Here is a 17,417-nt window from a genome sequence, read left to right as displayed (position 1 = left end):
ATTACTTCAAAGTGTGGTGCAACAGTCGTGCCGCGTCTGCTATCCAGTTCGCGGTAGGATTAGAAAATATATATATATACCAAACCGATGTCAAATACGAGCTGATTTGGTGAAATAAAGCACATTTCTACTTGCAAAACCCATCGAACAGCCATTAGGCTAAGCGAGAGAGTTCTCGTGATTGTTTTAATTAAAAAACTCATTCATAAAAACTAGAGACTAGGTTTCTGGTCAAAACGAATGATTAATCTGCTGTATCATTCGCTTGTCGGAAAGACAATCGGCCTACGCGCGTCTCTCAAATATGACCTTCTCTTGTCTACTGTCTCGGAAGATTTATTCTACTCCCAAATAGCACTTCTTTGCACCTCTTATGACTCCTTCGTCCTCTAGAATCCCGTACCCACACCAAATACGAGCTGATTTGGTGAAATAAAGCACATTTCTACTTGCAAAACCCATCGAACAGCCATTTCCGGTGCTCGATCGCGGACATTTTCAGCTTTGAAGGCTATTTACGGGCAAATATCTATCGCTCCCTGACTTTTTATGCATCGAGAAACAAATTTAGTCATCGCTGAATCAGTAGCTTACCTTAAATCCCGACATAAATCAAACAATACCTAGAAAACAGACAAAACTTGCCTTCACACGTGTCATGAGCGGCCTTCGGCTTCTGTTCGGCCTTTGACCGGTTATCCCCCGTGCGCTTTGTGATGCTGGGTATCATTTAAATGTGGTGTTATTTTTAGAACCAGTGGGAAGATACGGGATGGTTTTCGTTCATACTCAGAGTTTCTCAAATGCAGCTGAACTGAACTGTGAACAAAACATCAATTTCAGGAACAATTTCCAACATCGACGATGGAACATTGGGTAGCAATCGTTGACTGAACTCAATAGACGAATAATACTGGTAAGATGACTGTCGTCGTGACTTCAAGCACAACGCGCAGTTGTAAACTCATATGAAGAGGATCAACAACGCTCTTCCAAACACTTTCCTAAGAGATTGAACACAGTCTTGTCTCTTGACCTGTTGGGATATATGCACGATGCAGATCAGTCGCAGCTAGGTTACAGAGGTACAGCATTCTTACCTTGATTGTGGTCAGCGCGTTGAACATGCGCAAAGTAGGCCTACTTCGTCTGAACAAAGCGATACAAGAGCGTGCGTGAAGGAATTTCTGACATTGTCAGGGCGGTCTTTAGTGAACGTGTCGATCACACAACAATACAAATTTCATTGAGTGACTAACAATGACACCAACTGTTGTTTTTAAGACTGTTAGTTTACAGTGACTTGGTTAAATCTAATTCGTCGATCCAAGGTATCAGGTCGATATAATTAAGTATTCCAGTCCCATGTGAACATGTTTGATGAAAGTCAACTTGACTGAAGATATGCCACTTTGACTATTATTATCTTGCTATCCCTTCCCAACAGACTAAGTCATAACAACGCAAGTGAACTCAGTTGTATCTGCAACGTCGGCCAAACACTGTGTTGGGATCTGTTCTGGTACATCAAACAGGAACGTTTGAAGTGAGTTGATGCCAGCAAGAGTGAACGTGTGGACCTACCACTGGCTAAACCCTCCTCTAAGGTATATTTCACACATCGAAGAAGATCTCAGACAGTACGTGGATATTTCTGCTGCCGGAATAACGCGTGAGATGAACATTGTATGTGATTTACTTTAAATTCCAGCAACGCCGCAGTAAAACCGATCACGCATGTTTTGAATGTAAACTACTTGAAAAGGGATTCAATTATTAAATATACCAAAGAACATTCACAAAGAGGAACATGTTTAGTGAAGTGGTCATGACACGGGGAGGTGTTTTTTGAGAGTATGTTGACCTACACAATGAAATACATTTTGATCAATGGACGACTATCTGAAACAGTAACATGTGTAGTGAAAAGAGGGCATTGCTCATACACAACGACAATTGAACTTCAGCTGAACTGCTGGGTGTAATATCATTTGAAGTACCAACTAAGCAAGCAGACAGGAATATGTACAATACAGTATCCACAACTCGTGTGAACATATATTGCGAAAGGTGGTCAAGCTTAATTATTTGACAGACATGATGCACTGATCATCGCAAAATGTGTTGTGAAACAACAACGACTTCTGTGAACATGTATAAATAACTTTTACGGAGCTTCAAAGTGGGGTATATTTGATATTCAAGTGGAACCAACCGTCCTCATGACTAACGGGAACATGTATAGTGAGGTGATCACGACGCACGAAAAAGTGTTCCTCCGCTCCTTTCGAGGAGGGTCGATGGAGAAGGATGACGGTGGGGGTCCATGTCGCTGTTCATGCGTCCTCTGTGTCGTCGTCTTCTCTTTCGTCATCATCCTCATCGCCTGTGTTGTCACCGTTCCTCTAGTACACGGGCGATGGAGTCTTAGCGGCAAAGAGGTCAGTGGTTTAGTATCGTGTTGTGTTGTGTTGTGTTGTGTTTTTGTTGCGTTGCGTTGCGTTGTGTTGTGTTGTGTTGTGCTGTACAGTGCTGTGCTGTGTTGTGTTGTGTTGTGTTGTGCTTTGTTGTGTTGTGTTGTGTTGTGTTGTGTTATGTTGTCACCCGTCTTGTTGTTGATGGTTTTGATAGTGGAGGTTGGGTTAAGGGTGGTGGGGGTTGGATCGGCCGTCGAGAATGTACGTAATGTTATGTTATTTTTTGTTGTTTTGTCAATGATGACGTCGATAATGACGATTACGATACTGATACAACAATGGTGGTGGTAGTGGTGGTGATGTGTTGGTGAAGATGCTGCTCCGATCGTTTCCTCGATAAAGTTAATAGCAGAATACTACAATACTGTTAACACCTTTGTTAGAAAGCACGATCTTGAAGTCCGTCGGGATCTTCCCTTTGTTAATTGTGCTTCTTGTTTGATTTGTTTCTATTCTAAACCGACATCGCAAAGCTGAAAGATTCATTGTGTTATTAATGTTTTCCTTCTTTTGAAAAACCATATTTTATTTCGTATTGGTCATGTCAAGCTAAACCTGTTACGTTCGATGTGTAAGCTATCAACACAATCATCGTTCTCAAATGATTGCTAACTCCTTTCATGTTCTCACTACTTTCATCGGGATGCCTATTTGAAGATGGCAAATCCGCGCCATTTATTCTCGCTTGCAGCCGTTTTACTATCCAACATTTCTAGCCATTGTTGGCAAAGCATTCGTTTCCATCTCTCTTTATCGTCAATAGATTCCAACTGCGCATCATTTTCTGAACAAAAACCCCGGATTTATGTGTAGAAAGCATCGTTTGAGTTCAGAAAGCTGGATTTCATCGGTTGCTTTCGATCGTGCCCGAAGAAATGTTGAGGAGGTTTAGGGCTTGGTTTTTATATTTAGTCAAGTTTTGACTAAATATTTTAACATCGAGGGGGAATCGAAACGAGGGTCGTGGTGTATGTGTGTGTGTGTGTGTGCGTGTGTGCGTGTGTGTGTGTGTGTAGAGCGATTCAGACTAAACTACTGGACCGATCTTTATGAAATTTGACATGAGAGTTCCTGGGTATGAAATCCCCGAACGTTTTTTTCATTTTTTTGATAAATGTCTTTGATGACGTCATATCCGGCTTTTCGTGAAAGTTGAGGCGGCACTGTCACGCCCTCATTTTTCAACCAAATTGGTTGAAATTTTGGTCAAGTAATCTTCGACGAAGCCCGGGGTTCGGTATTGCATTTCAGCTTGGTGGCTTAAAAATTAATTAATGACTTTGGTCATTAAAAATCTGAAAATTGTAAAAAAAAATAAAAATTTATAAAACGATCCAAATTTACGTTTATCTTATTCTCCATCATTTGCTGATTCAAAAAACATATAAATATGTTATATTCGGATTAAAAACAAGCTCTGAAAATTAAATATATAAAAATTATTATCAAAATTTTTTTTTCGAAATCGTTTTAAAAACACTTTCATCTTATTCCTTGTCGGTTCCTGATTCCAAAAACATATAGATATGATATGTTTGGATTAAAAACACGCTCAGAAACTTAAAACGAAGAGAGGTACAGAAAAGCGTGCTATGCAGCATAGCGTAACCACTACCCCGCTCTTCTTGTCAATTTCACTGCCTATGCCGTGAGCGATGGACCACGAGTATACGGTCTTGCTGCGTTGCATTGCGTTCAGTTTCATTCTGTGAGTTCGACAGCTACTTGACTAAATATTGTATTTTCGCCTTACGCGACTTGTTGTTTGTTAGGAAGCTGTCAAATTTACTGCTTCAGAAAGGGATTTGTTTTGAATGATTGTATTTTTTCACGTGTTCCTATCTTTATGAGCCAGAGTCGAACGTCCTTCGTGCGAACAAGTTGAACGTTTTAAGTCGTCATTTCCCGTTATTTTAATTTTGTTGTCCTCACAAGGCAAACCAACATGAAGGAAGAGGACAGGCCAGACTGGACTGCTTAGGGCAAGAATCCGAAAGTGGACATACACAAAGGAGGGAGAATTCCCCAGTTGCAAATTGCTCATTAATTATCTGGGTTGGTTGTTGACATGCAGAAGTCAATCGTGACAAGGTCACATAGCCCTGGGGTGGCCATGTTTTGCAAGTGTCTGGTTCGGTTCCCACGTCACACAGACATTTGCGACGCAATCTCCCTCCGACGCAAAGGTCGTTAAACATTAATATCGATAGTTCGCGTTATTGTGGCAGAATCTTGTATAATTGCCAATTATTGTTCAATTTATTGAAATATTTACATCAGCAGAAGATCAGAGCAGTCCACAATTCCTTTGGCGTCGGGAGCTGGTTAATTATTATCGCCTTTAGTTTTCGGTGTAGTGTAGGACGCTTTTGATCTTAGCTTACGTTTGAGTGTGTGTCTGCCACACAACTAATACACACTCATACACACACACACACACACACACACACACACACACACACACACACACACACACACACCATATGCTACACACACGAACACACACACACACACACACACACACACACACACACACACACACACACACACCATATGCTACTCACATACACACACACACACACACACACACACACACACACACACACACACACACACACACACACACACACACACACACACACACAAACACTTATCTACGTGTACTAGTAATGATAACAAAACAAAACCAGAGTAGCATAAACCATCTATACAATTACGCCTAATCGTCATAAACATGAATTTATCCAGCATGAATTTGTTTGCTGTCAAGCTTGACTGATGTAAACCTTTACCAAATATTCAGCGATAACATGAGCACTGCTGAGTGTGAGGAACGGGAAACCGCACAGCTTGATAACGCTGATGGCACGGTTGCACGCGCTAACTGAGGGTGCCATGTTTTTCACTCCATATCTAGGTCAGGTCGCGAACAGTCTGTCGCTGCACCGCACGTGCTTGGCAAAGAAACGTCTTCATTTTGTCTTTGACATAGATTCTGAAGCCAAAGTTCAGCAGATAACACTTGGAGCGCACACTGGAAAAGAAGAAAACGCTAATAACCAGTTCCAAACGTGCTTGCTTTCTGATGCACAACTTACCCTTGTTTTTGTTTAAAGCCTTTCCGTAAAATGTTCCATACAGGACAAAGATCAATTCAAAGTAACTGTTTGATCTGTACCAAAATGCAGCGCGGTATACCAAGAAATGTTTCCGTGTCTTGATTCATTGCAACCAAACGCTCTCTCTATGATCTCTCCTCGACAGCTGTGTGTGTGTGTGTGTGTGTGTGTGTATTGCAAATCGCTTGGTTCCGCATACCTGTGCGTACATATAATTATTTGAAGAAAAAGATCACGCAGAATAGAAATTGTTTCCGGAGTCGCTATACTTTCCATACTTTCTGTTTCGTCTACATTGATCGACTTGATCGTCTACGCTTGTGCTTGTAAACAAGGCAATTCTGTCAGAAGAAGCTGCGTTTCAGAATGTCATTGTTGACTTCTTCGTGCACTGTCTTCGTCTAGATTGCTTGCCACTTGAGAGCACAAACGTACTGTGGTTGTATGGAAGAAAATACTTGCAAACGAGGGGTTGTGTTTATTCTTCACCTTAGGGCCTACTGCTTTACACCCAAAATATCGGTCTTCTACAGCTACCTGTGGATTTAACAAGAAAATACTCGCATACGAAAAGACGTGTCTCCTCTTCGTTTCTTTCTTGGTTCTAAATTGTTTGTGTATGTGTTAGTGTTCAGCACGGCTTTTACTTTTGGTTGTATTCAAGATGATACCTGCAGAAGAGGATCAGTGTCCTCTCTCTCTATTTAAATCTTTACCACACCCAAGCTTAACTTACAATGCACTCGGTTTGATGGGGACGCGTGTGGTTGTATTCAAGACAATACTCTCTTACGAGTCATCAGCTTGCTCCTTGTTCTGCGAATTACGAAAGCTATGTAAACTACTAATGCCGGCATAATGGATTGAAACCAGACTTAGCGGCATCGTTTTACCACTTTCTTGTTTGTATTTAACGTGCTTCATTACGGACCATAGCTGGATCGTTTTCGTAATTAAACGTTACTGTCAAGTTGTGGAAGGAACATAAACAGCCGATCTTTGCGAGCGGGCTAAGTACTAGAGCGCGCGTACTGATGAATGTTTCGAGGGCTTCTAAACCAGAATTTTCCACCAGCGCATTACCAAGAGCACACGTTGTGCTTGGGTTTGGTAGGAGTGGCGTAGGATCGGGGGGGGGGGGGGGGATGGGTAGGCTGCAGTTATGGCTTGACCATACTTCATTTGTGTACAGTGGGACCAGGGTATTCATCGGCTATACTTATTTGTTGTGGTGAAGTAAATGCTGAGAGCGTGCGACTATACTGTGTCAAGTTTTGGTCTGTTTTAGAGTTTTTGTTGCTTGTTTTTTTTTTAAATAAATATTGATAGACAAACTGATGTGGCTTTGATCACTGGCATTGGCATATTTTTGACTGAATACAACTGGGGATAAAAAATGTCATCCTCCCCGCTTTTGAATTTTGATAAAAAGTGACCGGACCACCTCCGAGTATATTCCTACGCGTTTGATTAGTATACTTTTTTTTTTAATGGGAGAATCTGCTTGAAAGCCGACCAAGTCTCTTTGAAATGCGAGTGAAACAAACACTTATCAGCGAGAATTTCACTCAGTAGTCAATGGTCTTCACAAGGGGTTTCCATAGTAACATAGACAAGTAGGCGGGTTTTACAAAACACTTCATGTGACAATCGTGAGGTCTGGTGCTGATTGTAACGGCTTGTTTCGCAACTTTTCTCCGCTTTCACAGGTGTTTGTGTTTTTGCGTTTGTCGGGTGGTGCAACTGCCATTATCATCCTGTTACGCAGAGGAAGACAGGTACTTGGGGCATAATTGCTAACAGAAAAAAAAGGCAGAACAACAGACAACGATGCACTTTTTGGCAAAAGAATTCCCCCTGCGCGATTAGCAAGGTGCTGACGAAGTTGTTGACTGTCAAAACATTTAGTGAGGTGGGTGTGTTGGCGCGATTGTTTAAGGGAACAATAACTAATGGATTTAAAGTACCTTCCTGTCAGAATAATGTCTTTTCCTTTAGCGTGATCAAAGAGGCCGGAGGAGGTGTGTTTTTGCGCAGTTAGATATGTTTATGGTTCCTAATCAGTCCTTAAAACATGGCTAAAATAGACTGCGTGCTGACTGACTTTCCGTTGGTGGATTGGTTTTTAAAGCTCTTACATCGTTTAATCTTTGAGTCTATCAGTTCCTCAGTCACTCTAAACAGAATAGGATAGCAACTGATCAAAAGATCAGACAAAGGCTCAACAGCCTAAGTACCAGTCTGTCAACATATCATATCATATCAGAAGTATTCCACTTTTGAACACATGTCTGTGATAGGTTTGGAACACTTAATGAGATAGAACATAGTTCTACTAGCAAACAAGACACACATATTTAACACGTAGTGTTCACACGTGTTCATTTAAACACAACACTTTGTGTGCAAAGTTTGCCTAAATAACTATTTCCGTGTATAAAATTAATGTTCAAAATGTAGAAATGTGTTTAAAAGTGGCACACTTTTGTTTAGGGTGTTCCTGCTTTATTTGTCACACACAAAACAACTACTTGCTTTTGCTGTCTAAGTGTCTATCTGTCTTTCTGTTCGTATGGCTGTCTGTCGGTCTTTCTGTAGCCTGTCTGCCTAGATATCCGCCTGTCTTTCTCTTCAGCTACTTTCATCTTTTTCAGTTTACTTCCCCAAATATTTGAAAGAGCTCAAATGAAAGACATGATATTTTGCATACTCAGATAAGGCAGACAGAAAGGCAGACAGACAGACAGAGACACACACACACACACACACACACACACACACACACACACACACACACACACACACACACACACACACACACACACACACACACACACACACACACACACATATATATTGAACGAGACACGGGGGAGCCGTATCAGTGACGTTGTTAACGCGCTTGATAGAATATATTCAGGATTCCGACGATTTCCTTTCTTACAGCGGGCGGTAACTACGACTGGAGAACATTAGTTTTAAACGGAAGTGAGTGTTCCCCCTTGGAGACATGATCCTTGTCTGTGGGCGATCCAGAGTTCTCGTAAAGAGTATTCACGTCTTTCTGAATGACGCAATTTCCACTATTGCAGTTTAAAAAGGTGACGTCCCGACTCGCCGCCTCCTATCTCGCCCCCTGCCATCTCGCCCCCTGCCATCTCGCCCCCTCCCATCTCGCATCCTGCCATATCGCCCCCTCCCATCTCGCCCCCTGCCATCTCGCCCCCTGCCATCTCGCCCCCTCCCATCTTGCCCCCTGCCATCTCGCCCCCTGCCTTCTCGCCCCCTGCCATCTCGCCCCCTGCCATCTCTCCCCCTGCCATCTCGCCTCCTGCCATCTCGCCCCCTGCCATCTCGCCCCCTGCCATCTCGCCCCCTGTCATCTCGCCCACTGCCATCTCGCCCCCTGCCATCTCGCCCCCTGCCATCTCGCCTCCTGCCATCCCGCCCCCTCCCATCTCGCCTCCTGCCATCTCGCTGCCTCCTATCTCGCCCGAAATTATCTCGGGTTTAGCATCTCAGATCTGTCCAGGCTTTTCCATGGTACAAAGCCTTTCCGCCACCTGGACACATACTAAAATGGTGTGTATACTTGGAATTTGTTTAATGCATCAATGTTTTAAAAGTATTTTTGAAGACTTGAAAGTAATTCATCCAAAACATACAACCGTACAGAGGAATCAGCCAGGCTGTTGGTTTTCGGTATATATCTATTCACTTTTTCCATAGTATGTGTGTGGTTGTAGAAATAAATCCAAAAACAAAGAGACTGCCAACGTTCCAAAATTCAGAATACAAAAACAAGAAAGATAAGTTTGTTATTGACAACACAATAGGTTACATTCACAGATATGTCGACCCAGCGGATTTAAGTGCACAGACAGACAAACACTAATTAAACAGAAAAAGACTTATCTTTTAAATACAAATTAAAAAAAATATTTAGTCAAAACTTGACTAAATATAAAAAGCGTAGTTTGTGGGGTTTTGTCTCTTCAAATGAGCTGGTTTTTTGGTCCTACGGTTATCTTTTTTGGGTCTTCTATTGTCTTAATCTTCTTGACCTGTCTACTGAAACACGCACGCGGCTGACATAAGACATTTGCGTTCAATCGTGTTTGCTTTTGTTTTTGTAATTTTTATTTCGGGAGGTAACAATAACCAAGGGACCATTATTTACAAACGGAAATAACAAAGTTCTGACCTTTTGAGACGCGATTGTGGGCGAACCAGAGATCTTGTCAAGAGTGTTCACGTCAAATTGAATGACGCATTTTCAACTATTTGTGTCTGTGTTCTAGTATGTCTTTGAATTTTGGTCATTTTATTTTGTTTGTTTGTTTCTCCGCTTCAAAATGCCATACATTTTCCGATCAGTTTGTGTCCATGTTTGTCGATTTGAACGTATAAATCGCCATGGTACATTTCGCACAGAAGGCGCACGTAAAAAATAAAAATCAAGATTTTATCCTTATTTTGTGATTGTAATGTGCTATCCCACTTCCGTTTTTTTAATTGGTTGGTTTGTTTGTTTTGGGACCCATTTTCTGAGTAGGCGATTCGGAGTTCTCTTGAGGATTGTTGAAGTCTGTCACAATGACGCAATATCTGCATTGTTTCTCTCTTTCTTGCTCCGCTCTCCAAAGCAATTGGCTGGTAAAGAAGTTAGGGTAATGCCTTGTTGTGTCAATTCCCGTTCAGATCTGATGACTGAAATCTAAGATTCGCCGTATTGAATGATTTGCCACAACATTCCATTGTCTTTGTTATTGGCTAATACTTGTATCGTTGTTTGTTTGTTGCTTGTCCTTTTACAATTATGTTTCTTTTCAAGAGCTGTTTGATTTCAGTTCTATTGTATTCCTATTTTTTTATTCAACATTCTTGGCCGCCTCTTGATGAAATAAAAAGTGGCTGACAGATAAATTAGGCATTTACCCGATTTCATACAGCGGGATATTACTACGACATTGGACAGCATCTTTCAAACAAAAAGGACAGAGTGCTGTCCCTGCAACATTAGTTTGTCGATACCGCATTGACGATTTTGTTTCCCCCGCTGTTGAGTGACTCAGTCTGTCAGAATGACGCAATATCGAATGTTTTGTTTCCTGCTAGGTTTAATTCCGTTTTGCTCCCAAAGGAGATTGCCTGGTCCAGAAAAATAAAGAGTTTGTTGCATCGATTCCCGTTTGGAATTGCAGATTGAATGCTTAATTCACCATTAAATCGTGTTCAAACAAACACGTGTTGTTGTTTGTTATTGTGTGGTTTTGATGTTGTTATAAATTGCTAACCGTTTTTATATGACAGTTGTTTTCTACTTTCTTTTCAAGTAAATTTGATTTAACCCACTCTTTTGTCTATCGTGTACGGTTTCTCTTGGTGACACATTTTTTATAACAATCATTTGTATTTGTATATATTTATATTTATATATTTATTTATATTTATATTTATATTTCTTTTTCTCTCTCTCTCTCTCTCTCTCTCTCTCTCTCTCTCTCTCTCTCTCTCTCTCTCTCTTTCTCTCTCTCTCCCCTCTGTCTTTAACGCTCTATCTTCTTCTCTATCTCTGTCTCTGAGTGTGTGACTGTTTGCCTGTTTGCCCGTCGTAATCTCTGTCTCTCTCTGTCTCTCTCTCTCTCTCTGTCTGTCTCTGTCTCTCTTTCACCCCCCCCCCTCTCTCTCTCACTTTCTCTCTTTCAGTCATATTTGAAAGCAATAGGTCAGTCACCAGTACAACACAATATGATGAAGACAAATGACCAGTGGTCGGCCGAATGTCGTAATGTCCAGTCTCCTTGCAATTACATCTGAATCTATCATCAGCTGCAATTCTAAGGTATCTATAACTTCAAGGCAGAGTGTCACAAATCGGTATATATAGTTATTTTGAAAAACATTATTGGCAGAATATATATTGGCAAATTTTTTTTGCACATTGACATAAGTATCTGTAACAACATTCATTCAAGCCGAGTGTGTGTGTGTGTGTGTGTGTGTGTGTGTGTGTGTGTGTGTGTGTGTGTGTGTGTGTGTGTGTGTGTGTGTGTGTGTGTGTGTGTGTGTGTATGTACAACATGAAAAGTAACGGTCAACAGCGTCTGTTATCTTCGTGATAGGACGCAGTTTATACGTAATTGATACCTAATAAGAGAAAGTGCCCCGGATACCTAATGTTTTGGGACTTTGCCTGCTCACCTTATTTCCACTTCTAAAATGTCTCTTTGGAAACTAAGTTAATTATTTCAAAAAACATAAATCACGCTTTTGGGGGGTAATTCTGGTGTTATTTTGTCGAAATGTCATAAACGTGCACCGTCTCCATTGCAAAAAGAAGCTATAAAACAAGTCGCGTAAGGCGAAAATACAATATTTAGTCAAGTAGCTGTCGAACTCACAGAATGAAACTGAACGCAATGCAATTTTTCAGCAAGACCGTATACTCGTAGCATCGTCAGTCCACCGCTCATGGCAAAGGCAGTGAAATTGACAAGAAGAGCGGGATAGTAGTTCTGCTGAGAAGGATAGCACGCTTTTCTGTACCTCTCTTCGTTTTAACTTTCTGAGCGTGTTTTTAATCCAAACATATCATATCTATATGTTTTTGGAATCAGGAACCGACAAGAAATAAGATGAAAGTGTTTTTAAATTGATTTTGAAAATTTAATTTTGATCATAATTTTTATATTTTTAATTTTCAGAGCTTGTTTTTAATCCAAATATAACATACTAGATGAATACCCGCTTCGCCGGGTAGCCGGCTTCGCCGGGAAGAAGTAGAGCCGAATACACCCAGCGCACCGTACGCGATTGACGCCACACGAAGGAAGGGAGATAAACGCGCAAAACACTGGAGAAGATAAGGAAGAGTTACTGGGAATGGATGTACAGAAAAACCATAAAAACCAAAATCGGTTCAGCGCTGCGCGCTGAGAGCACGTGTTGAAAATTTTCATCGACCAGATTGTGTCCGGGGTCTACCTGAATATGCCCACCAAATTTGAAGCAGATCCATCGAGAACTTTGGCCGTGCATCGCGAAGTGACAGACAGACAGACAGACAGACACACACACACAAGCCGTATATAGATATAGATTTATATGTTTTTGGAATCAGAAAATGATGAAGAATAAGATGAACATAAATTTGGATCGTTTTATAAAAAAAATATTTTTTTTTACAATTTTCAGATTTTTAATGACCAAAGTCATTAATTAATTTTTAAGCCACCAAGCTGAAATGCAATACCAAAGTCCGGCCTTCGTCGAAGATTGCTTGGCCAAAATTTCAATCAATTTGATTGAAAAATGAGGGTGTGACAGTGCCGCCTCAACTTTTACAAAAAGCCGGATATGACGTCATCAAAGGTATTTATCGAAAAAAAGAAGAAAAACCATCCGGGGATATCATTCTCAGGAACTCTCATGTAAAATTTCATAAAGATCGGTCCAGTAGTTTGGTCTGAATCGCTCTACACACACACACGCACAGACACACACACACACACACAGACACACACACATACACCACGACCCTCGTCTCGATTTCCCCTCTACGTTAAAACATTTAGTCAAAACTTGACTAAATGTAAAAAAAAGATACAATTAAAAAAAATCGAACAAAAAAGAAAAAAAGGTAGAACGGTTTTTTGACACGTTCAGAGCAATGGCACCTAATATTTGAAAAAACACAAAAGATGATGATTTATCACGATTGAAGAAAGGTTTAGCGTTCCAATGGTGATTATATTTGTATTGAACTTCAGCGACGGTGTTTAACCTTTTTACTAAAAGTAATAGTGTGGTTAATCAAAACATGTAATAGAATGCCAAACGCTGCGCAATGTGGTTTTGGTTGATATTTCACCAAATATCATTGTTTTATTTGCTTGTGTTTCGTCGCACTGCATTCAATGTCGATCATGTTCAATGATGTTCCGTCAATGGAATACGCTCAAATGAGCTGGTGGATGGATGGATGGTTGGACGGAAGGTTTAGGATATAGGATAGGATATACGATAGGATACGAAACAAAAATACTAACATTCTAGTTGCTCAAGTCAATTAATCCTTTGTTCTCAAGTTGTTTTTTACCTGCACAATTCTTTTCCCCTGATGTTTCCCCAGGAACCGAAAAGCAAGAAACTGTACTTAATTGAGCCACAAGTTGACTTTGCAAAGACGTTTCACCAAATCGTCAGTCCCAAGGCTTCGTGAAGTCGACTTTGCCAACAAAGTACCAGGCATCAAAGTAACGGAACCGACTGCAGTTTGTGAGAACGGTGTGGTCAAGAGGAGGGGATTTAGGTTGTGGTGGGGTTGTCCATTCTTGGATCGTCCAGGGGTTTAGAGCTGAGAAGGCAACATTAGTTCCGTGGCCGTGCGATACAAAAGAAGTGATGTTCCATTTGTGGCATTAGTGTCCACTTTCTTGTTGTCAGCGGACAGAAGACCGATGTAAGGATAAAAGCCAAGATCGATTGGTTGGTGTTTGGTGGTGGTGTCCGGTGCTGATGACTTTACGCGTCGCCTCGGTTTTGACGATGTTGTTGTGGTTGCTGTCGCTGCGGCTCTGCTCTGTTGCTGCAAACATTGCTGACTACGAATAAATATCCCTCGTGTTTGTTTGGATGTATGGTATTGTGTCTGTCTGGAGTTGTGAGGAGGTGGTGGGGAGAGAGGGATAGGGGGGGGGGAGGTGGAGGGGGGTGTTGATGGGAAGAATGGGAATAAGTGGGAGATGGCTGTGGGGAATCAAAAATTCAAACTGCGTGTTAAAGGCAACGGCAACGAGACATAATGACATTGCACGAGAGAGAGAGAGATAGAGAGAGAGAGGGATGGAGAGAGGGAGAGAGAGAGAGAGACGGGGAGGGATGGAGAGAGAAAGAGAGAGAGAGAGATAGAGAGAGAGGGAGAGGGATAGAGAGAGAGAGAGAGATATAGAGAGAGAGAGAGATAGAGAGAGAGAGAGAGAGAGGGAGAGGGATAGAGAGAGAGAGAGAGAGATAGAGAGAGAGAGAGAGAGAGAGAGAGAGAGAGAGAGAGAGAGACACACACGCGACTAACAAGTAAGCAAACAAAGAAACAACAAACAAGCCATAGGAAATCAAATGAAAAGATATATAGATGAGAGAAGAAAAAAACAAATTGTAACAAGTTGTACATAGAAATTACATCGATACATTTATAATCTAGACAAATAATTAAAATCATGCATTCAAGATATGAGAGAGAGAGAGAGAGGGAGAGAGAGAGAGAGAGAGATAGAGAGAGAGATAGAGAGAGAGAGAGAGAGATAGAGAGAGGGGGAGAGAGAGAGAGAGAGAGGGAGAGAGAGAGAGAGAGGGAGAGAGAGAGAGAGAGAGAGAATTGAATTGAATTGAATTGAATTGAATTGAATTGAATTGAATTGAACTTTATTTATCGATGGTAACAGAATAAGCAATGTAAACATGCTTTTTTTCATCCGGCCCTCGCCCATTGAAGGTAACTCGATTAATAACAAGAAGAAATAGAAGTTAAGTTAAATTCAATACAATTTACATAATTAACATGTCAGACATTTAAAAAGACATTTCAAAATGCATTATGCAATGATGAAATATTATCACAGAATTATTTACTTGTTTGCAAGAGAAACAGCATGTAGAGTTCCGTGAATGATGTTTCACTGACTTGAGAGAGAGAGCGTGACCTCGCATCTCTAAGAAACCTGACTCTGCACGGGGCGACCGCAAGGTATAACTCTAAAGCAAACAATGCAACGCTTCTACTACGAACTATTCTTTTGCTGAGCTGTTCATTCTACCCCGCCCACCTTCTCTGTTCTCCACCTACGCTATCGCGTGCACTCAGTATAATGTGTATTTTGTTTTCTGGCTATCCACCTACACTATCACTTCAGAGGCGTAGGAAACGGTGGGTCCAGTACGGTCTGGCCATACCTCCTTTGCGTAAAGGCAGGATTTCATAGAGCCCGAAGTCGACTTCGCGAAATCTGTTTTTCTCTCCAAAAACTCAGTGCTATAGCTTCGTGCGGCCAGCTTCGCAAGGTATATACTTCGCGTAGTGGACTTCGCCCTGTTAGTGACATGCTTAAGGTAACGTCGTACCTCCTCAGATGGTGAAATGAATACTAACCTTTGCCGGAATATTAGAAGATGTACCAATTTTCCCTATTTGGGCAATGTGACGTCAGAGGCCAACTAAATCTACCCCACAACCTCTTCTGCTTTTTGTGTGTGTGTCAATGTCGGCGAAAGCTGTCAAGACCTCCTTAAAGTATCTTTCTACGCGCCTGCAGAATATAATGTTTCTTGCATCGGCAACCTACCCTATCAGGTAGCGTGACGTGCGCTGAGAAGTTGTTTCTCTCACAGCCGCACATTATTCTTGAAAATGACTGTGACGGAAAGTGGCACCTTGCTTTCGGAAACGTATCATCAGCTTACATTGATGTCGAAGGACGTCCTCTATAATAGAGACATAAGAGGGATTGGGTTTTCTGCCTGTAGGGGTTGTTTGTTTGACCAAAAACACGAGTACACTATTGCAAAATGTATCAAATGCTCATAATGCAACGTAGACTTTCGTTTGGTTGTAGGCGTTTAACATTCAGGTACGTCTTTTCTCTCGTAAGTATATGGCAAAGAAAAGACTGCATATTCAGAGAGTTCTTACCGCTGGAACGCTGAGTTTAAACCGTTATTTTCTCTTGTTTTAAAGCAAGTTTTCTTAACGTCTGTTGCCCTACTTCAAATCTAAATACGCTCAAGCCCTCAAAACTATATCATATAAGCAGGTTTTGTTTGGTTATCTATTTTTAAGTAAAACCATATATTAGTGTAGCTGTGCTAAAGGTTAGAGCTTTTTTTGCTGGCGTTCAAATAGCGACCATTAAAATTCAAGTGTGAAGTATTTCCAAGCCGAACGCGTTGTTTTCTGCCTACCGTTAACTATTCGCAGACAGTTCCGTTTCAAAGGCTCTGAATGTAAACGTTTCGGGTCACCATCTCGGATCTATCCAGCCCAGGGCTCCCCAAACTACGCGTCCCAGGGGGTCCCAAGACGCACTAAACATGAAACGAGCGGGTCCCGGAACGCACTAAATGTACTTTCTCGTGCGTACCGTACGTAATATGTTCAGATTGTGGTCGTCAGCTAGTGCCGGCAAGCACCAATGCCATGCTTGCGTACGTGCGTGGGTGTTTGTGTGCGTGTGCATGTTGTTAAAATGTCTGAAATATTCCGATCAAAAAGACTCATTATATTACACTACTCGTCATCACAAAGTGTTAGCAGCACACCGGGGGCTTTGGGACCCCTGGAGTTTTGGACCCTCTAAAACCCCGACGAGCGGGTTCATAAACCCTCTAAAAATTCAAAGTAGGGGTCTCCGGACCCTCTAGATGAGGGGTCCGTGTGGAACCCTGCAGGCGTCTTTTTGGGACAAGACCACCCCTCCACTTGAACACCACTCAATGGCCTGGCTGCTTCCCGTGCAAAGTGACAATCTTTTAATGAATCAATTTCACACAATAAGCAACTAGTGTATATCAAAATATTAATTCATTCAAAAATTCCCACTCTGCACGGAGATCACACAAGCTGTTGACTTTTGCCATCTGTTCAAGTGGATAAATCTATCAAAGTCTTATCCCTAAACTATAAACAATCAAGTCAAGTCAAGTCAAACAGTTTATTTACCAAATGCAAAGCACAGGATTTTGTTATGGCGTATGCATAAAACTTCACACTCCTTCCACACGCATATATCATAATAAATATGTACAGATAAAGTGTTCAATTTCA

General features: G+C 41.4%; 1 protein-coding gene across 1 annotated transcript in view; it reads left to right on the top strand.

Annotated features, from left to right (window-relative positions):
- The first annotated feature begins 1,319 nt into the window (after positions 1-1,319).
- LOC138981649 (secretin receptor-like) overlaps positions 1,320-17,417 on the top strand; it is a 190,710-nt gene continuing 174,612 nt past the window's right edge. The window contains exon 1 of the mRNA XM_070354644.1: positions 1,320-2,441. Within this exon, the coding sequence (XP_070210745.1) occupies positions 2,223-2,441 (219 nt within the window). The 5' untranslated portion in view covers positions 1,320-2,222. The remainder of the gene's footprint in view (positions 2,442-17,417) is intronic.

This window comes from Littorina saxatilis, linkage group LG12 (genome assembly GCF_037325665.1).
Source record: "Littorina saxatilis isolate snail1 linkage group LG12, US_GU_Lsax_2.0, whole genome shotgun sequence".
NCBI classification, from domain to species: domain Eukaryota; kingdom Metazoa; phylum Mollusca; class Gastropoda; order Littorinimorpha; family Littorinidae; genus Littorina; species Littorina saxatilis.
This window is presented reverse-complemented; position numbering and strand designations above follow the sequence as displayed.